We start from the raw sequence: 20,871 nt of genomic DNA, 5'->3' as shown, positions 1-20,871 counted from the left end.
ACCCAATTCCACGGTAGTTTTATCTTTCGGTGTATTTGATAAAGAGAGAAGAAATCATGTTTTGCTTCAGCTGAGGACATTTTCAGATGCAACATGGCTCTGATGGCTCACCAAAACCTTTGACAATGGTCTAAAATTGGGCTGGAGAGACACATACCCGATAACTGCATGTGATCCACAGTTTTACATTGGAGGTAAGTTTTCTACATTAAACACGATCGCTATGATCTGTTGGCTTTGGAAAAGATCTGATATTGCCATACAGTAGAGTTTCCATCAGCATTGCCATTCTTTCATAACTTTTTTCAGTCTTTCGCATTAACATCTTCTAATGATAAAGGCAAAATGGGTAAATTTTCACCACTGTTGTCAGTTTATACTTAGTAACTGTAAAACCAGTGCGAGAGAAAGTGTCAGAGAGGGTTGGGTATGTCAGTGTTACATAAGATCGGGAGGTGGGGGGGGCTGGCAAGCTGTTACAGAGCTGTGCTGCATTCACGGAGCCACCGACTCTGGAAATATCGCCTAGGTTGAATAAGTGAAAGTGAGTTCAACATTTCTTAAAGTTCTTAGGCGATACTGTAAACTTTAAATGGCAAAGTTGAAGGAGAGATTTCACTTTAAGCTGCTACACAACTTTAAAAAAAAAAAAAAAACAAACAAAAACCTGGAGATAAAAAACAACTGATGGTGGTCATACAGCTGCATGGTGGAGAAAAATTAGGCACAAATTGTTTTACTCCAGTCCCAGTAGAGAAGACGTTCTTACAACCTTGTAAATGCCTGAATGTGCTGTCTTGTGTGTTTACCTGAATTTCTGTATTTTATTTGTGTCAGAGATTAGATGCTAATGTGGAATTGAATCAGAAAAACACAACTGTTTATATAACTGTTTAAATATGTTGCTGTTGCACATGTACATGTGCATACAAGCAGAAGGGAAGGGGACATTTGTATATTTCTTACTTTGGATATGTCAGAAGCTTAAAATGTACCAAGACATTAATGTACATTTAGGGACTTTCTGAAATCCGACTTTTCAGATGCATAACCACAAAGGTCAGGTTGTTGTGCTAACAGTGTGTGACTGTGGGGTTCACACTGTTTTGCTTTTTGTTGTATCAAAACTGAACTCCACAGTATCACTGATGTGTCCATATAGATCCAGTTAATGTAACAACTGTGTGTAAGTTATTAATAGGTAAGTATGTGGTCAGCATTTGCAAGTTGCCACGGTTACAACCTTTAAGGCAACTTTGAGCATGTGCTTTTGTGGATTTGATGGAAGAAGAGAAAATATGCACTGGCGGTGCCACAGAAGTAATAAAGGCTGTTGTGTAATCAACTGCAGTAACTAACAAGGATTCAGGTGAATTACAGGGTTTACAAAAGATACAGTAGAGAAGAGGGTGTGAAATGATACTGGATAAGGAGAACACAGTGATGTTATTTATGCTATCTACTGACAGAGAGATTTACATAAATACAAATGTATCTATTCAGTTATGTGATTAATTTCTTTCCAAAACATCTAAATTGCACTATGTCTCTTTCTCCTTCTCGCTTTTAAGTGTAAAGATCTTGCTTATGTATGTGATGTGTGTAGATATTTCCGGTATATTTTTCTACACCCACTAAGCATACCGTTGTGTCCCTGGCTGCAATGGGTAATGTAACACCATTCTGCTGCTACTAAGTCTCAAGGCCAGTTCTGAGGTGACATTTTTCTTTCTTTTAGAGGCAGTCTAAATACCAGACACCATTACAGACCACCATGCCAAAGGAACAGCCTTGCTTAAATGAGCACAGTCCCTGCCCTCCATCCAGCAAGAAAGCTAAAGATAAGAGCAACAGCACAATTTTGATGGCAATTCGTGACACTAAAGATGCTGACAACTCCAACAGAAGAGGCTCCAGCTGCAGCTCAGAAAAAGACTCTGGTTATTCTGGTGAGTTGAAATGTCCATAGCAAGCATATAAATCATAATAATAAAATAACTTATGGCTCATTCAATCTACACACATCGTATGGAAAGTTAATGCATTTGTAAAATTTTAATGGTACATAAAAATATTAGGTTTTCTTGGAATAGATAGATAGATAGATAGATAGATAGATAGATACTTTATGAATGTCTCAAGAGAAATTCAGGTTTCCGTCAGCTTGACAAAATATGAAATCAGGCCAGTAAGTACACAAAACTCAAAGTGAAATTGTGATTATGTTGTAAAACACTTTGAAATGCACTTGTACAAAAAGTCCATCCATCCATCCATCTTCTGCCGCTTATCCGAGTCGGGTTGCGGGGGCAGCAGCCTAAGCAGGGAAGCCCAGACTTCCCTCTCCCCAGCCACATTTGCCAACTCTGCGGGGGGGATCCCGAGGCGTTCCCAGGCCAGCCGAGAGATATAATCCCTCCAGCGTGTCCTGGGCCTTCCCCGGGGTCTCCTCCCAGAGGGACGTGCCTGGAGCACCTCACCAGGGAGGCGTCCAGGAGGCATCCTGACCAGATGCCCGAGCCACCTCAACTGGTTCCTCTCGATGCGGAGGAGCAGTGGCTCTACTCTGAGCCCCGCCCGGATGACCGAGCTCCTCACCCTATCTCTAAGGGTGAGCCCGGCCACCCTGCGGAGGAAACCCATTTCAGCCACCTGTATACGAGATCTCGTTCTTTCGGTCACGACCCACAGCTCATGACCATAGGTGAGGGTAGGAACGTAGATCGACTGGTAAATCGAGAGCTTCGCCTTCTGGCTCAGCTCATTCTTCACCACGACAGACCGGCGCAGAGCCCGCATTACTGCAGACGCCGCACCGATCCGTCTGTCGATCTCGCGCTCCATCCTTCCCTCACTCGTGAACAAGACCCCGAGATATTTAAACTCCTCCACTTGAGGCAGGACCTGACTCCCGACCCGGAGAGGGCAATCCACCCTATTCCGGCTTAGGACCATGGTCTCAGATTTGGAGGTGCTGATTCTCATCCCAGCCGCTTCACACTCGGCCGCGAATCGCTCAAGCGAGAGCTGGAGATCACGACCAGATGAAGCCAACAGGACCACGTCATCCGCAAAAAGCAGGGACCCAATCCTGAGGCCACCAAGTCGGATCCCCTCAACACCTCGGCTGCGCCTAGAAATTCTGTCCATATAAGTTATGAACAGAATCGGTGATAAAGGGCAGCCTTGGCGGAGTCCAACCCTCACCGGAAACGAATCCAACTTACTACCGGCAATGCGGACCAAGCTCTGACACCTGTCGTACAGGGACCGGACAGCCCTTACAAGGGGGTCCGGTACCCCATACTCCCGGAGTACCCCCCACAGGAGCCCCCGGGGGACACGGTCGAATGCCTTCTCCAGGTCCACACATGTAGACTGGTTGGGCAAACTCCCATGCCCCCTCCAGGACCCCAAAGAGGGTATAGAGCTGGTCCACTGTTCCGCGACCAGGACGAAAACCACAATGCTCCTCCTCAATCCGGGATTCAACTATCCGGCGGACCCTCCTCTCCAGGACCCCTGAATAGACCTTACCAGGGAGGCTGAGGAGTGTGATTCCCCTGTAATTGGAACACACCCTCCGGTCCCCCTTCTTAAAAAGGGGGACCACCACCCCAGTCTGCCAATCCAGCGGTACTGCCCCTGATGTCCACGCAATGCTGCAGAGGCGTGTCAGCCAGGACAGCCCCACAGCATCCAGAGCCTTAAGGAACTCCGGGCGGATCTCATCCACCCCCGGGGCCTTGCCGCCAAGGAGCTTTTTGACCACCTCAGCGACTTCAGCCCCAAAGATAGGAGAGTCCACCCCTGAGTCCACCAGCTCTGCTCCCTCATGGGAAGACGTGTTGGTAGGATTGAGGAGGTCTTCGAAGTATTCCTTCCACCGACCCACTACGTCCCGAGTTGAGGTCAGCAGCTCCCCATCTCCACTGTACACAGTATTGATGGAGCACTGCTTCCCCCTCCTGAGCCGCCGGATGGTGGACCAGAATCTCCTCGAAGCCGTCCGGAAGTCTTTCTCCATGGCCTCGCCGAACTCCTCCCATGCCCGAGTTTTTGCCTCGGCAACAGCCGAAGCCGCATGCCGCTTAGCCCGCCGGTACCCATCAGCTGCCTCCAGAGTCCCACAGGCCAAGAAGACCCGATAGGACTCCTTCTTCAGCTTGACGGCATCCCTCACTGTTGGTGTCCACCAACAAGTCCTGGGATTACCGCCACGACAGGCACCAACGACCTTACAGCCACAGCTCCGGCCGGCCGCCTCAGCAATAGAGGCACGGAACACAGCCCATTCGGACTCAATGTCCCCCGCCTCACTCGGGACATGGTTGAAGCTCTGCTGAAGGTGGGAGTTGAAGCTCGCTCTGACGGGGGACTCAGCCAGGCGTTCCCAGCAGACCCTCACAACACGTTTGGGTCTGCCAGATCTGACCAGCCTCCTCCCCCACCACCTGAGCCAACTCACCACCAGGTGGTGATCAGTTGACAGCTCCGCCCCCCTCTTCACCCGAGTGTCCAAGGCATGTGGCCGCAGGTCCGACGATACGACTACAAAATCGATCATCGAACTGCGGCCCAGGGAATCCTGATGCCAGGTGTACATATGGACACTCTTATGTTGGAACATGGTGTTCGTTATGGACACTCCATGACGAGCACAGAAGTCCAATAACAAAACACCATTTGGGTTCAGAGGAGGGGGACCATGCCTCCCAATCACTCCCCTCCAGGTCTCACTGTCATTGCCCACGTGAGCATTTTTTGTACAAAAAGTGATTATATAAATAAAGTTTTATTTGATTGATTTCAACATATAATTGAAAACTGTTTATAAAAGCTGTCTCTGACAGATCCATCATGCAGAAACTGTTTGGAAAGTTGAAGTACAACAGCCGTGTTTTTAACTCCACTACCTTTTTATCTTTGAAGTATTTTTCAATTCTAATTTTGTAGTACTGAATAAGATTGAAACGTAGCAAATTTATCTTAACAGCTGAAGTGTTTTATTTCCGTAAGTCTGAGAATAAACAGTACTATCACTGTGATTCATTAGACAAGTATTTATTAGAGCTAGTTAGTGCACAATTAATCGTTAAAAAATCGCAATCTCGATTCATACTTTTATACATTCTCATTTTCAAATGACGATGATTTAAAAAAAAAAAAAAAAAAGACCACAAATAGAGTGAAGCATTTCAAACATTTGTTTCTTGAAATTTTGATTGTGGCTTATAGATAATGAAAACCCAAAATGCAGTGTCTGAGATAATTAGAATATTACATAAGTTCAATGGGGAAAAAAAGGATATTTTAAACAGAAATGTTAGGCTTCTGAAAAGTATGTTCATTTCCATGACCTCAGTACTTGGTTGGGCCTCTTTTTGCATGAATTGCTGCATCAATGTGGCGTGGCAATGGAAGCGATCAGCGTCCAGCACTGCTCAGGTGTAATGGAAGACCAAGTTGTTTTGATAGCAGCCTTCAGGTCATCTACATAGTTGGGTCTGGTGTCTCTCATCTTGTTCTTGGTAATACCCCACAGACTCTCTGTGGGGTTCAGATCAGGTGAGTTTGTTGGCCAATCAAGCACAGTAACACCATGGTCATTGAACCAGCTTTTGGTATCTTTGACAGTGTAGGCAGGAGCCAAGTCCTGATGGGAAGAAAAAAAAAATCGGCACCTACATGAAGCTTTTCATCGGAGGGAAGCATGAAGAGCTCTAAAATGTCCTGGTATATGGCTGTGTTGACTGTGCACTTCAGAAAACACAGTGGACCAACACCAGCAGATGACATGGATCCCCAAATCATCACTGACTGGAAACTTCACACTGGACCTCCAGCAACATGGATTCTGTGCCTCTCCACTCTTCCTCCAGACTCTGGGACCTTGGTTTCCAAATGAAATGCAAAATTTGCCTTCATCTGAGAAACAGTCCAGTCTTTTTTCTCCTTACCCAGGTGAGACGCTTCTGTCGTTGTCTCTGGTTCAGGAGTGGCTTGACACGAGGAATGTGACATTTGTAGCTCATGTCTAGGATTCATCTGTGTGTAGTGGTTCATGATGCACTGAATCCAGTTTCAGTCCACTCCTTGTGAAGCTCCCCAAATTCTTGAATGGATGTTGCTTGACATTCCTCTCCAGACTGCAGTTCTGCCTTTTGCTGGTGCACCTTTTCCTTCCACTCAACTTTCCATTAATATGCTTGGATCCAGCTCTCTGTGAACAAGCAGCTTCTTTAGAAATGACCTTTTATGGCTTTTCCTCCTTGTGGAGGGTCAATGATCGTCTTCTGGACATCTGTCAGGTCAGCAGTCTTCCCCATGATTGTGTAGCCATCTGACTCAGACTGAAAGACTATTTAAAGGTTTAGGATACCTTTGCAGGTATTTTGAGGTAATTAGTTGATTATGGTGTGACACCATGACTTTCTAAGATTGAAGTTTTTGACTGCATTTTGGGTTTTCATTATCTATAAACTACAATTATCAAAATTTCAAGAAAGAAATATTTGTAATGTTTCACTTTAGGTGTAATGAATCTATATGAAATGTGGGTTACACTTTCTGAAATGAGTGACCAAAAATATTGAACTTTTTTTTAAATAATCTAATTTTCTGAGATGTACTTGTACACACTAAAATGACTTGAATTTTCCTTACTGGTAGTAAAAGGAAAAAATATGAATATGCATACATTTTAATTAAATATTTTTTTGCAGAGTTATCAGAGTATTTCTGTGCATGACAAAATTCAGACTAGTAATAAAGTGTGACCTGTACAATGTGACAAGAAAAGGTGAGAGCACTGTCCTTTGTGGCGCCCCTGTGCTGCTGACCAGCACAATGTCTTGTTATGATAAGGCACAATGAACTGTGTTTCTCTGATCTTTGTGCTCCAACTTCTCTGCAGATAGTTCAGACTGGCAATATACAGATGTCGATGACCAGCCGACCAACGCAGGCCAGTTTAGAGCCAGGGAAGCTGTTCAGCCTTCACAATTAAGCCAAAACAAAGAACCTGGGCTGAAGAATCCAGCCATGATGCCTGTCCAAGTTAACCACCCACCCATCTATATCATCAAGGACATGACACTTAAAAAGGTAAAGGGGTGTAGTTTTATACTCCAAGGTGAAAATTAGGATAACCAAGGCTCATTTTATTCTCAGTGAAACACACAATTAAGCCTGAAATATCTGGACAATAACATGATTTCCATGATTTGGGTTCCGTACGCCACATTGGATTTGAAATAAAGCAACTGAGATGTAATCAAAGTACAGACTTTCAGGTTTAAGTCACATGGTTGAACAAAAATGTTTTATAATGCATTTAAGAATTGCAGCCACTTTTATACCCTTTCCTTTCACAGGCTCAGAATTACTGTAAATAAAGTGATAATTTCTGTACTTTCTGTAATTACCCTCACAAAGTCTTATGCGTACTGAAGATTTGCATATTGATACACCTCCTTCTGAAGAGTGTTCTTCACGCGGGGAATGTTGTGAAGGTGTTTTCATAATTTCTATTCTCCTCCATGGACATCCAGGCATTTTGAAGTTTCCACGCTTATCAGTGTACTCTCTTTTTTCTCTCATAATGTATCAAACTCTTCATTTAGTCACTCTTGACATTTCTACTATCTCTCTAATGGATTTCTTTTTCCAGCCTAATAAGGGTCTGTTTCACGTCCACTGAGAGCTGTTTTTGGTTTCACAGAAACAATAGCACACCTGGAATCAAGTCCAGGCCTTTTAGCTGCTTGTTTGATGATGGATGCATTAAAACAGTCCATTATATACCTTTTTAGAGTTACCTGACCAATTACATTTGGTCCCTTGGGGAAGGGGGGGGGGACCAAATACCCTCAAATTAAAGCTGAGAGTCTGCACTTTTAAGCTCATGTTGATTAAATAACTGAATCTTGAATATGTTTTGGTAACCAGCTAAAATAAAACTTGTATCAGTGTCCAAATATATATAGACCTGACTGTATGCAAGGACAGTGTTTCTGTGTTTTTCTGCTTCCATTGAGATGTATTTCCTTTGTGTGTCATGGCTGCTTTCTTCTTCATCCTTCCACCAGGAAGCCATTATCCAAAAAAGAGGTCAGCTGCTCTGGACAGATGGTGTCAGGGTAAGCAACCATTCCAGTTCACCACATGTGATCCTTAGTGAGCAACGTAGGTTTTTGCCAGCCACCATCGAGCTCCACAAGCCCTCATCCCTAACATCTAACATGACTGGAAAGAAAACAAATGGTACCTACCAGTCCATTCTTAAAACCTACCCTTCCATTGCACCCCATCCGAGTAAGAAGCCACCTGATAAATCTTCCTCACACCAGGAATACCAGAATCTGAGCAAAAGGATGTGTACAGAACACAAGAATGATGAAACCCCTGCAACCAGAGGTGTATCTGAGCAGCACCTTCCTAAACAGCTTAATCTGAAAATCTCATACTCTGGCCTGTTGTGTTCATCATCAACCAGTCATACCACTCCCATTATCACTTCCTCAGTCCTGGGATCCAAGTTAATGTCAGCTCACACCCCTTCCTCCTTCCCTACAACCAATAGAATTAATAAAAATGTAAGCACAAGTACTCGCCATCGCCGTTTCCTGAACACAGTGGAAATCCTCAAACAGTCTGATCTTTTGGACATTACGTTGCGCACAAAGGAACTGCTGCGCCAGAGCAAGGCGACAGAACAGGACATATCCCAGCTACGCCAGCACACTGAACTGCTCTGCCAGGCCACCAGCAACCCCACCCTCAGCCTGAACGGCATCCCAGCTTGGGAACATCTCCATCAGGTCATGGCTGAGTCTGGCAATTATCCCAACCTCAAAATCCAGCAGAAATTACAGGATCCATCGCATCTAGATTTTACAAGTCAACAAGAAAGTATTCCCAAAGGTGTGATGAACAGACCACAAGTGGCTGAGAGCTTACAGATGCCACCATCTTGCCTTCTTACCTCCATGCTGGAGCGGTGTCATACAAAACAAAGCAAGAAGCTTGAGGCCAGTGATGAATCCTCACACAAAGGACCCTTTATGTCTCCTGATAGTTCTACAGATTAACACAATCAGCACTGGCTTTGAAGGCTGAGGAAGTAGTCATGGCTACAGTGCTTTGCAGAGTATTCATCTTCTTTGGCACGTTTCAAGTTGTGTTGCCTCATAACCTGAAATTAAAATAGATTTTGTGTATGATTGTATGCTTTGATCTGGAACACATAACCACTGATAGTGATGCTCTTTCTTCAAGTCAGAGCTGCTTCAGCAGTTTCAAACTGGATGGTTCTTGTTGGTATATGGGAGGTATTTTTTAGACATTTCAGTGTTGCCTTAGCAGTGTGAATAGTTATTTTGCCACTGAAAAGTAACCCTGCTGTTCCAGCTTCAGTTCTATGGACTTAAACAAGAGTTGTTTCCTTCACAAGAATCTGCCTGTATTGAGCACCATCCACCTTTCCACTGTACTGATTAATTTCTGAGACCCATCCAACCGAAAAGCATCCCAGCGACATGATGCTTCCACTACCATGCTTTACAATGAGGATGGTATTCTCAGGGTGAAATGGAAGATGTTGTTTGTATAAATTAATGTTCTTTTTTTGTCCTCTATAGCAAACATAATACTTTTCCACATCTCCAACCCTGACCAGGTACATTTATATTAAAGTTAGATATAAAATGGCTCAAAGAGTTGTCTTTGAACCAGAGTATGCATGGCACTTGAACGTTGTTTGAAAACCTACCCCACTATATGCCATGTTATTGTAAACAAATTTGGGTAAGAAAGTTTGGTAGCCAGTTAGGCTACAAGAAGCTACATTTGACCCAATGTGGTATGTACCAGGAAAGGGATAGAAATGGTAGGTACACAGAAAAGCTGTTTTGGCTGGATGGTGATGAGCAATTCAGCAACAAAAAATGAGTAAAGTTCTACAACAACACATGTTGCATTACTTATTTATTAAGACTGATTATTTTCTCAACAGATACTTTGTATTAATCCTAGTTTATTCAGATGATTTTTAAAAGAAACGCCAAGTTTATTATCTGACAAAAAATGTTAAACAGACAGTTTTTTCAACTCAACCCACAGAAAACCTCAACCTTCCACTCTGACCCACTCCTACCCATTTCTCCCCATAATTTTAAGAGAATGAACCCTGGTTCCTGCTTCTAAAGAAGCTTAAATCATGTCCTGTTAACTAACTTATGGAGCAGATGGCATGCAATCACTTGCTTTCTTTGCAACAGTAATGTAAATGTGGCTGTAGAGTTAATAGAAACTTATTTTGCACACAGGTTGACATGAGTTAACTATTTATATAAATAGGCAATTGGTCATGAATACATATTCATGCATTATTATTTTATGTCTCATTTTAGCAGGTTTGTAAAGAACCAACCTGAGAATCCCAGGGTGGTGAATGCTTTCAAAAGTCATTTTCAAAAGTGAACATCAAGTAGTCATTATTAATGTGAATAACTTTTATGGTTTATTGCCGATTATATAGACTACGTGTCTAAGTGGTGACGCAAAATATCTCTTCAGATCGTTGGAAATGTATCAATCATTTACATACATGTGAAAGCTTGTCCATATTAATATATTCTTGTGAAATTCAATCCTTAGGGTCCACTGTCAACTCAAGTAGAAGTTTTTTTTTGTTTTGCTAGAATGTCAGAACAACCATCCGCTAGAAAAAGCTTTATAAATCGTTGATATAGATTGTTTTCTATAGCCTGCAAGAGTCAGCAGTTCCCACCATCTTATCAGTGCCTTCAGAATACGCAGCTAAAATGAAAGACTCCCTTCATGATGGCACAGGTGGGAATCCGTACAACCGGCAGTGCAGAGTTAGATTCTTCTTGTGCCTTCATAAGCTGCACTACACTGGATATTTGGATTTTCATTCAGATACTTCCCAATGAACCTTTTAAGATGTTTCACTTGACATTTTTGTATTGATCACATATCGTACAAATATAATTTAAGCATTTCAGTCACACGTCATTCATTGGAGCCACATTATTGTAACAATAATCTCAAGCATAGTCTTGATTTCTTTGTGTTTTTTTTTCCCCATCAGGTTTCTTGTTTAGTTTTAAGTTCTTCTGTGAAACAAGCTTTCAATTGCATGATTGAAATTTTGACAGTTTTTCAGAATGTTGACAAAGTGGGCTTTGTTGAGTGTATCAGGTGATTCTTGTGATCCTTTGTGCTTTTACATGCATACAGACAACAGCAGTGCCAGACATGCACATATGTGACATTTAAGTGGTTTATACAATGTATTTTTCATGATTTAAAGCTATTTAAATAAAGCAATTTATGAAAAATCTTGTTTTTTGTGCAGTGTCTTTTAAAATTGATTATCAAGGTGTAGTTTTATATTTATTTTACACCATCCAGAATTATTATACGCAGTTGCTACTTTGCAAGCTGAAGTGTTTTAGCAGGTCAGATTTGGATTTTGCATTTATGACCCCAGAAAAGTATAAACCAATGAATTTGTTTCTGATTTCTTTTTTATTTTCTACAAAAAATCTTAAGTTTTGGCCAAACGATTTGGAAAATCAGGATGCACAGATAATAAATAACAATGTTTAATTAACAATGGCTGTTTTTATTGTGTCTGGAAAAATGCTATAACCATAGGAAGCACCCTAAGTACAGCTTTGAGGTTTAATTACAGCAGTAGTTTTCTTGGTTCTGTTTCCTTCAGCGTGGAACAATGACAGGAAGAAGCATCCTAAACAACTATTTGTGTAAGTCTTTAAGTTCGACATCCACCCAGTATTATAGAGCTAAAGTAAAACAGACAAGCCTTTGAACAACTGAATGTCTCTTTCTCCACTTTTATAACCTCTTATAATCCAGTCAGTGCCAGATTTTCTCTGCTGAATATAATGTATAATGTAGTGTGAATGACTTGTGGTTCAGATGATCTTTCCTATTAGTTCATGGCTAATGGCTCCAGAAATTCTGCTCCCATGTTCTGCAGCTCCACTTCCTTCTTTTGGTTCAGTAAGTTGTCAACGACAGGCTGGCACAGGTCATGGAAGCGCTGTAAAACATCCAAAATATTTACAGATTTGACCAAACCATAAGTTGAGCTGCTGCATTGTTATATATTTTTTCATGTTTTAACTACTTAAAAGGCCTTCCTAACAGTAATAATCATAAAACTACAACTCTTATCTAGGATGTGAATTTGTACAGTCTTACCTGGCTTTCCTATCTAATGTACCAGTAGCTTTGTTTTGCTTCATACTCAAATACATACGAGTTCCAGGAGGGGAATTATTATTATGATGGTTAGTTTTACTCTAACCTGGGATCCGAAGGGGGTCCCCCCCCCCCCAAAGAGTACAGGGGATACTTGAGGATTTAAGATCATGTCCACAAAAAGACATATGGAAGTGTTTCCAACCACTTTTTTTTAAAGCACCTGGACATTGTGTTTACTTGTAATTGATATTTTGGTAAACTGAAAACTTTTGAACTGGGTTGCAAAGTGAAGAATGGGACTCATCAAAATGTGTAAAAAAAATTTCATCATACTGTATACAACCTGAAAATAACACAACAACAATAAGTATGTGGCCTATCTATTTTTGTCCATGCACTGTGGTCAGTAAGCCAGTGGAGTTACAGAAGTGAAGCACTCTAATCTCTGTCTTGGTAACCATTTAGTTAATAAAACATGTCTAAAAGAACATCACAGCATAGATGATTTGTTCCCAGTTAATAAACAAACAACAAAAAAAAAAACAAGGCAACAAACATGTGGTTAATTTAACTATAGGCTTCTTGGATGAACAAAACTCAGTCAGAATATAGTAATTATGGTGAGAATCTTGCTATTGAAAGCATAAAACCAAGCATAGTGTCAGCTTGAGGGAGGAGGGGGGGTCACGGTGTCCACAAATATTTAGTATTTGCATGAAACAGGTCCTCAAGTAAACTAGGTTGGGAACCATTGGTATAAGGTAGACTTATTGTTATAATAGAATATACAGCTTTTTCTCACCTGTCTGAGAGTTCCAGTCCTAGCACTTAGTTTATATAATGCCCATCCTGGTACAAGCAGGATGGAGGAGAGAGCCAGCACCCAGCCCAGCACGTATGCCCAGGATGGGTACACATACCAGCGATTAAAGGTCAGAGGCTGGTACTCTACTAAAGAACATATAAAAGTCCCCTGAGAAAACAAAGAGAAGAGAGTTAGCTAAATTTGGACTGAACCATGAGTTTTCTATTGCTGTGGGATTCTGACACACAGTAGGCTCACCAGTGAAACCAGTGGAGTCAGGTAAAGCCAACAGATTTTGAAGAACGGGTTGGTGCGCTCTCCTGTCATGTGCTTTATGATGCCACACAACCGCTCGGCCCCTTAAATGGTTATGAAATGACATCGCAATCAGATCAGACCACAAGAATGTGAATGATTTGGCTGTAGGGGTATTTCATTGTTTTGCTTTTGTTTTTCCTCATGCAGTATCAGTGAAAAATTTGGACACATTTTTCCATTAAATCTAATGGGAAAGTGTGTACTGCAAATCAATCGGAGATATTATGGTCTAGCAGAGCTTGCAGAAACTAAACTGGTATTATGAAGGAGCAAGAAAGTGGCCTGCTATACATTTAACAAGACACCTTTCTTTAAGGCGAAACATACTTACCAAATATCCATCCAAGCGCCAGAGTTTCAAACACACAGAGAAAGAGGATGCAGGCTCCATTACAAGCATAGTAGTCAAACATCTGAAACACATACATCCCTCCCTTTGGGATGACAGCAGAGATATGTGTCTTCCATAATAGTTTCCTTTCTTCTATATTTAAAATAGATTTTAGTCAAAATTGGCAGGAAACACCCTCCCAGACTGGAGCAGTAAATAATAAATGCTAATTTAACTTTAAATACTGACTTCAGTGACCATGACAAGCTGAGAGAAGAAGCATGTTAGGCAGAAGAGGAGGAGGAACATTTCCCGTCGACCGGCTCTGCGCATAACTCTTGGAAACATATCTATGATTGATGTCATCACAACCTCCATGGCGACAAACTGTGGAAAATAAAAGTAAATTTCCAAATATGAATACAATCCTCCATAAAACTGTTCCTTTACTCATGCGTCTTACTTGTGTGTCCAGACCCAAGAGAATGAGCATGACGAAGAAGCAGATGGACCACAGTTGGGGCAGAGGCATCATGGCTACAGCCTGAGGGTATGCAATGAAGGCCAAGCCTGGACCTGAAAAACAACTTCACAGTGATGCCAGACTGATCTCTTCCCACTAACTGCTTCGACCATTCAGCCATTTTATCAACAACAGCCTTGCTAAGGGACGTGTCAGCAGACAGGTGATGGTTTTGACTTGCTGTAACTAACACAGACAAAACTAGCAGAGAGACTGGGAATGTTATTGGAAAAAGATGGGAAACCTTTGAAGAGCATAATAGTTTGCATCTTTGCAAAACACTTACAAATGTAAGCACTGCATCATTTGTGCAATGTGTTTTGGATTTTTTTTTTTTTTAATTGAACAGATTAGCAGCTGCTATTACATTTATTATTGAAGAAGATTTATGTCTGAATTTATATATATATTATCAGAGGATATCATAGATGTATGAAAGTCACTGTATATACATGCACTTACATTATCTCAACATGAGTCAGCTGAGTTTATGTTTGGTGCACACTGCTTAGAGTAAATGTGATATGCACAACAGAGATCATGTGGATGTGACAGCTGTAACAACAACAGTGGCTGCTCTGACTGAGAAGCAGAGTCATGACACTGCTTGTTCGAGAGGTGGCAGTAAAGCACTTGGCATAATTTTATTCCCCCACTGTTGCTAGAAAATATGTTACTTGTGCAAAGTATTATACCTCAGATTGGATTAGGAATTATAAGTCAGGTTAAAACACCACAAAAACATGATAGAAAGCCTCTTTACATCTTTCTAAATGACTATAAACATGTACCTGACTCTGCTACTTGTGCGATGGGAACATCTTGTTCATGAGCCATGAATCCCAGCACAGAGAAGACCGCAAAACCAGCTACAATACTGGTACCACTGTTCAGCAAACACAGGTATAGGCAGTCTCTGCAAAACATAAAAACTTCCCTTATACGTCTAACTCCTAATACGTGTTTAGTTCTGCTCATTTTCTGCTATTGTCTGAAAAGCCACACATTAAGTCCAGTCTTACTTGTAGCAGTTGTTGTTTTGTTTGTTGTAGCTGCCGAGCACCGTTAGGGAACCAACGCCGACACTGTATGAGAAGAAGATCTGAGCCCCGGCCTCCATCCACACCTATCCCAACACAGAAACTGTAAGAAGTCGTGTCCATTTGAATTCTTTGCTTTATACCCCGAGCCGCTACCTGAGGATCCATGAGCCGTGATGGATCAGGTAGAAGATAAAACACAACTCCTTTAAGTGCACCAGGAAGCGAGAGGCCGCGGATCAAAAGGATGAACAGCATCAGATAGGGGAAGGTGGCAGTGAAATACACCACCTGAAAGAAATAATATAGAGGTGTTTAAGGACAAACTGGGCCTTCTTATAATACTTTTGCCACTACATCAGAGATGGACAACTCCAGTCCTTGAGTGCTGCAAGTGTTCAGAGTGTCCCTGCTGCAACACATCTGAGACACATCAGACTTGTACAGAGCTTGACATGAAGCTCAGCACAAGTCTGCCAGTTACCCATTGATCTGGGTCAGGTCTATTGTAGCAGGGGAACTCTGAACACTGTGAGGACTGCAATCCTCAGGAACCACAGTTTCCCACGCCTGCACGACAGTATAGTTGTACCTTTCCTGTGGACTTTACTCCTTTCCAGATGCAGAAGTAGCAGATGATCCACATTACAATTAGACACAACAGCACCTCCCACCTGATGCTGCCTATCTCCTCAATCCCACCTGAGATGGAAAGCACTCGTCGTCTGCAAATGAAGATCCACAGTTACTAAATGTTTTACTAGGGACTGTTTTGTTTGGCAATAAATGGCAAATAAAATCATTTGGAGGACATACTCCCAGAATTCTGTGGCTGCTGAAGTTGAGTTTGTCCCATTGGTCCACTGGAAGGTGTAATTTTTTGTTGAATAGTCTACACAGTCATCTGAAAGCATAGTGAGAAGGAAACTGATGATAATGTAACAGCTGTGCATCAGTAATTTAATGATTTTGCTATTTTTGTAAACATTTCAGACTGGTTGGGTTTTACCAGTGTTCCAGTAGTTATTGCAGTTGGCCCATGGGAGCTGAGAGCTGAAGGAGAACACAAGATAGAGCAACGCCCAGGACAGAATAATGATGTAGGTCATACAGCTGTAGAGGAGGATCAGCTGCCCACCATAGCCAATGCCTGCAGGGCAAGATTTGTTGCACTTTAGTACAGTCAAATATAGAGAAGAAAGAATTACTTCACAGTTTTTATTGTCAGTTTTTAATCAGAAATGAAAAAAAAAGAGAAAACCATTGCAATATATATCTATATGTATACCATAATCAAATCAGAGGGGAACATTCATAAAATAACAACTTTACTAGTGTTACTTCCGCCAAGGATGTTATGTTTTTACCAGCATTTATTTGTTTGTTTATTTGTTTGTTTGTGTTCAAGATAACTCAAAAAGTTATGGACGGATTTTCATGAAATTTTCAAGAGTTGTTGGAAAGTGAAAAGGAAGAACTGATTTAATTTTGTGGGCGATCAGGATCTTCGTTTGGATCCAGGAATTTTTTTAAAGGAGTCTTTAACATTGTGCCTGGCGGAGGTTTGCACTCTCCCGGTGCTTTTTTAGTTTAAATACAAATTATGATAAGTTGTTAATGTCTTGGATGGACGTGTGGCGTGTCCACCCTGCTAAATGTTGCGATTGACTGCAGACCCTGAACTTGAATAATTGGTATAAAAAATGGAAGTTGTTATTATTCTATTAAATGTGAAACTCTACTTCTTTGATACAGCATGCTTTTGCCATTCAATAAGTTTGTGTTTGAAACTAAGCTGATCTAATAGATGCATTTTCTTTTCTTGCTTTTCTTGCTGAAATATCCACAAACTTGTCATCTGGATGGGAGCAAATTTCTCTAAAATGTGTATGTACTTATCACATTCTCAAAAATAGAGGTACAAGATAAGGACATTTCTGTACCTATAGGTACATTTGAAAGAAATGTTCTCTCAAAAGTACAATACTGGTCTTTAAGAGACCAGAAGCACACCTTCAGAGTATGAAAAAGGGTTCAAAGTGACATAAAGTACAAATTTGTACCATTTTGACCATAAGGGTACCTGCAGCATTGAAAAATGTAATGTTAATGGCTGTAATGTTACAAACTAGAGCAGAGCTGAGTGATGACAGTAGTACTACTTAACAGTCATTTACTACACCAGACAATGAAGGTCAGATGCTGCAAACTAAGTGTATGGCTGGTCAGTATTTTGAGTTTTTGAAGATTATTTCTAGATTAAAGATAAGATAATATTGCTAAGTGAAATGGACCAGGCCTAGTGCTGTGAAAAACATAAAAAACATAACATGAAAAGGTGAGGTTGAACTTGATAAGGTACAAAAATAGACCAGAACTGAAGGGTACAGAAATGTCTCTCAAAAGAGTACACCCCCAGCGACAAGCATTCGTACCTTTTTAGGTACAAGCTGGTACCTCTATTTTTGAGTGTGCAGAATTAATGCTGCCTGTGCAGATGTGTGAGTTGCCTGTCCCACAGGTGCAAATGCATCTTCATATCTTCAGAGATGTCCCTATAACAAGCTAGATGATCCAACCTGTCTGTAATTTGGAACATGACTTGTCCATGTTTTTGTCTAATCAGTTTTCCACATCACATTAGTTCATTTAACGAGTTTGATGCAAGAAATGACAACTTTCGTAGATCATGCTGGCATGAAGCTCTTCTATGCATGGTAAAAGTTTAGCCTGCATTTTTATAATGCACAAAAAATCGTGTTTAAAGACTGACTTGTGGAAGTGTGGCACCCATCTAGGGATTTCCAGTAAAGAATCATGTATGTACATAATGCAGGTCCAAACATACTAAGATAATTAATATTTATTCACTTAATCCCAAGAGAGAAATTGACATTTAACTCATCCCTAGCTGTACTATAGAGTAGTGCGCTGTAGTGTTTCGTTGTCCCAAAAGCAGTTTCAGGGAATTTCTTGAGATTTCTCTTCTGTAAGCACTTACCCCAAAGATTTTACAGTATCCAAAATAGATTTTCAACTTGCATAAAGACTTTTATTTTATTCTCGGAATCTTTTCGTGATATTATGTACTGTTTATTGTAAAATGTTTTGAATAGCAATAGTACATCGAGGAAGGTTATTTTATTATATGTTGATGAACTGCGCCAACACATTAGTTTAAAATTCATTAACTTTCACAGTGCTGAACATTTGCCCATTTTAACTTCTGAGACTTTTCCTCTTTTTTCCATGACTAGTCGTGGAAATGACCTGTTGCCACTTAGCATACTTATTTGTGACATATTTCTAAAGCTCAGGCTGCCTTCAAGAAATACCAGACATACCATTACGATTTTCGGAATTGAAGTTGTTATTGCACAGACACACACTATAGCTTTGTTATGTACACAGTATTTGTATATTGATTACTTTTCCCAGCTACAACAAAGTCCAGAGCAGCTTACCTTCTGCCAGTGGGCACAGCTTCCTCCAGCAGGTGATGCCCCCCTCTTGAGTGTACTGACCCATGGTTGTCTCCAGCAGGAACAGAGGTACACCACAGGTCACCACGAATACCAGATACGGGACCAAGAATGCACCTGAATTTATAAAATTCACCACAATGTGTATTTTCACCAGAGATTTGTTGTATCAAGTAAGCTATGGCATAAAACACAAAAAGTTGAATAGCTTTATTGTTTTAACAGAGTAAGTGTTGTTTCAATGTCACTATAACCAACATTTTGGTCTCATATTGCAGACTGGGCTCAAATGTGTCTACTGTCTGGCTGCTCTCATGTGTAACTGTTAACCTTAAATTAGTTTCAGAGAATGGTTGGGAATTTGCAGGCATTTTTGACAATCATCTATCTGTCATGAAATGAACAACACTGTACTTTGGATGGCTGGCTGGACAAACCAGATCACCAAATACCTTTTTGATGGTTGGGGTTATTTATTAATCAAATCCATAAAAAAAAGAAAGAAAAAGAACTTTTGGAGATTTACCCATTTCCCTCTGTGTTTGCACAACTTTTACTTTTTATTAAGTAATTAGGATCCTGAGTAACAAAACCTTATCTCATATGAAATACAAGTCAGTGTAATTTTTAATCTTTTCAGCAAGTTTTGCCCATTTTGAAAGTTAAATTGACAGTTTTTTGTAATATTTAGATGTTAAAATTCTCCACATGTGCAAATAAGGCAAAATTTGTACTTGGTTATCAGATTTAGTAAATCTGAGCCATTAATATGATAGTTCATTTCCATGTTTACAGTAACTTTTCTGTACCATAACAGAATTCAACGCTCTAAAGCCTGAAAACTGGGGTGAAAGTTTTTTTTTCATATGAAGATTTTATGTGGACCTTTATAAAGTTTTTTTTTGTATTGTTACCATTTATTACCATATGACAAGTAAAAATGATTGTTGTGTGTTGTCTGCTTCCTGGTATCCATTAAGGGACAGAAAATGAGCATCAAATTGTGTAAAACAGGGGTTTGAGCAAAGTTTGTTCGATAAAGTCATACAAAAGATCTGTGAAACTCTATCAAATGTGATATTTTTAAACTAAGTTGGACAGAAAAGGTAATTTTCTTGATCATAGTATCAACTTACCTCCTCCATTTTTGTAGCAGAGGTAGGGAAATCTCCACACATTGCCAAGCCCAACCACATTTCCAGCCACAGCCAGCAGAAACTCCACCTTGCCCGCCCAGTGTCCTCTCTCCTCCACCTCTGCTTGTGCATGTGTTTGGGCTAGTTTTCTATCCAACATACTGACAAGCTCAGGCTAGATCCAACTGTCCTCATGGCCTTTTTGCTTTATACTCCCCACAGTATCTGTCGTGTGTAATGAACAACTGCTGGAGTGGTTAATGAATTTTCAGAAGAAATGTAAATTATCTCCAGGCTGCAATTGAATTTCAAAGAAAAAACTCATTTAAATACTTTGGTTGTCACCACAGTTGAAATGTAATTAAATGAAATGAAATGAAAATTAAATTAAAAATGCTTTATCAGTACCAAAGGGAAAATTATTTGTTGTAGGCTTTTTTAAAATTGAAAAACAGAAATGATTAATTAGTTTGAAGGTTATGATACGCCTTGTTCCTGAGGGTGATGGCTGCTGGTAGGAAGGATTTTCGGCACCTTTCCTTTCTGTCTTGCATTGCATTTCTGAACCCTCACCTTGAACACACTGTTGTTTTGCTGTCTAGATGATGTCAGGAACATTCAGTTTTCTTCAGCAGTGTCTGTGGCATCCCTTCCTGGACAATCAGCTCCAGCGACTCTGGAATTATCTCTAGCACAGAACCAGCCTTATCAATTATTTTGTCCTGTCCCTTGCAGTGTCTGACTCTGATGCTGCTGCCCCAACAGATCACTGCAAAGCTGATTGCACTTTCCACAACAAACTTATAGGAGATGTGCAACATTTTGGTACAGATGTTAAATGATCTCAGTTCTCAGTGTTGGACTTTACTAACAGTCCTATTAAGAAAACACAATAATAACAACAAAAAGAGCTGAAGCATGATGCCCAGTTCATATTTCTGCCTGCCCCCTCTACCTGTATGCTTTCCTACAGCCGGC

General features: G+C 40.8%; 2 protein-coding genes across 2 annotated transcripts; one reads left to right on the top strand and one right to left on the bottom strand.

Annotated features, from left to right (window-relative positions):
- LOC306760119 (CLOCK-interacting pacemaker-like) lies at nucleotides 1-11,302 on the top strand. The gene is made up of 4 exons (XM_079245910.1): nucleotides 1-194; nucleotides 1,739-1,949; nucleotides 6,917-7,107; nucleotides 8,091-11,302. Exons 2-4 carry the CDS (start codon nucleotides 1,775-1,777, stop codon nucleotides 9,090-9,092), a joined length of 1,368 nt encoding a protein of 455 aa, XP_079102036.1. The 5' UTR covers nucleotides 1-194; nucleotides 1,739-1,774; the 3' UTR covers nucleotides 9,093-11,302.
- A 681-nt stretch (nucleotides 11,303-11,983) lies between these two features.
- LOC306760125 (sodium- and chloride-dependent GABA transporter 2-like) lies at nucleotides 11,984-20,011 on the bottom strand (the record flags this gene model as incomplete). The annotated part of the gene is made up of 14 exons (XM_079245916.1): nucleotides 19,894-20,011; nucleotides 18,740-18,874; nucleotides 16,285-16,425; nucleotides 16,092-16,179; nucleotides 15,868-16,000; nucleotides 15,432-15,566; nucleotides 15,258-15,361; nucleotides 15,027-15,151; nucleotides 14,176-14,288; nucleotides 13,962-14,099; nucleotides 13,713-13,815; nucleotides 13,322-13,422; nucleotides 13,061-13,231; nucleotides 11,984-12,094 (listed from the first exon to the last, which is right to left on the bottom strand). Exons 2-14 carry the CDS (start codon nucleotides 18,801-18,803, stop codon nucleotides 11,984-11,986), a joined length of 1,527 nt encoding a protein of 508 aa, XP_079102042.1. The 5' UTR covers nucleotides 18,804-18,874; nucleotides 19,894-20,011.
- Between the last annotated feature and the right edge of the window lie 860 nt (nucleotides 20,012-20,871).

Source organism: Telmatherina bonti, assembly GCF_933228915.1.
Source record: "Telmatherina bonti genome assembly, chromosome: 9".
Lineage (NCBI taxonomy): Eukaryota > Metazoa > Chordata > Actinopteri > Atheriniformes > Telmatherinidae > Telmatherina > Telmatherina bonti.
Note: the sequence above shows the minus strand (reverse complement) of the source record. Positions and strands in the feature narration are given on the sequence as shown.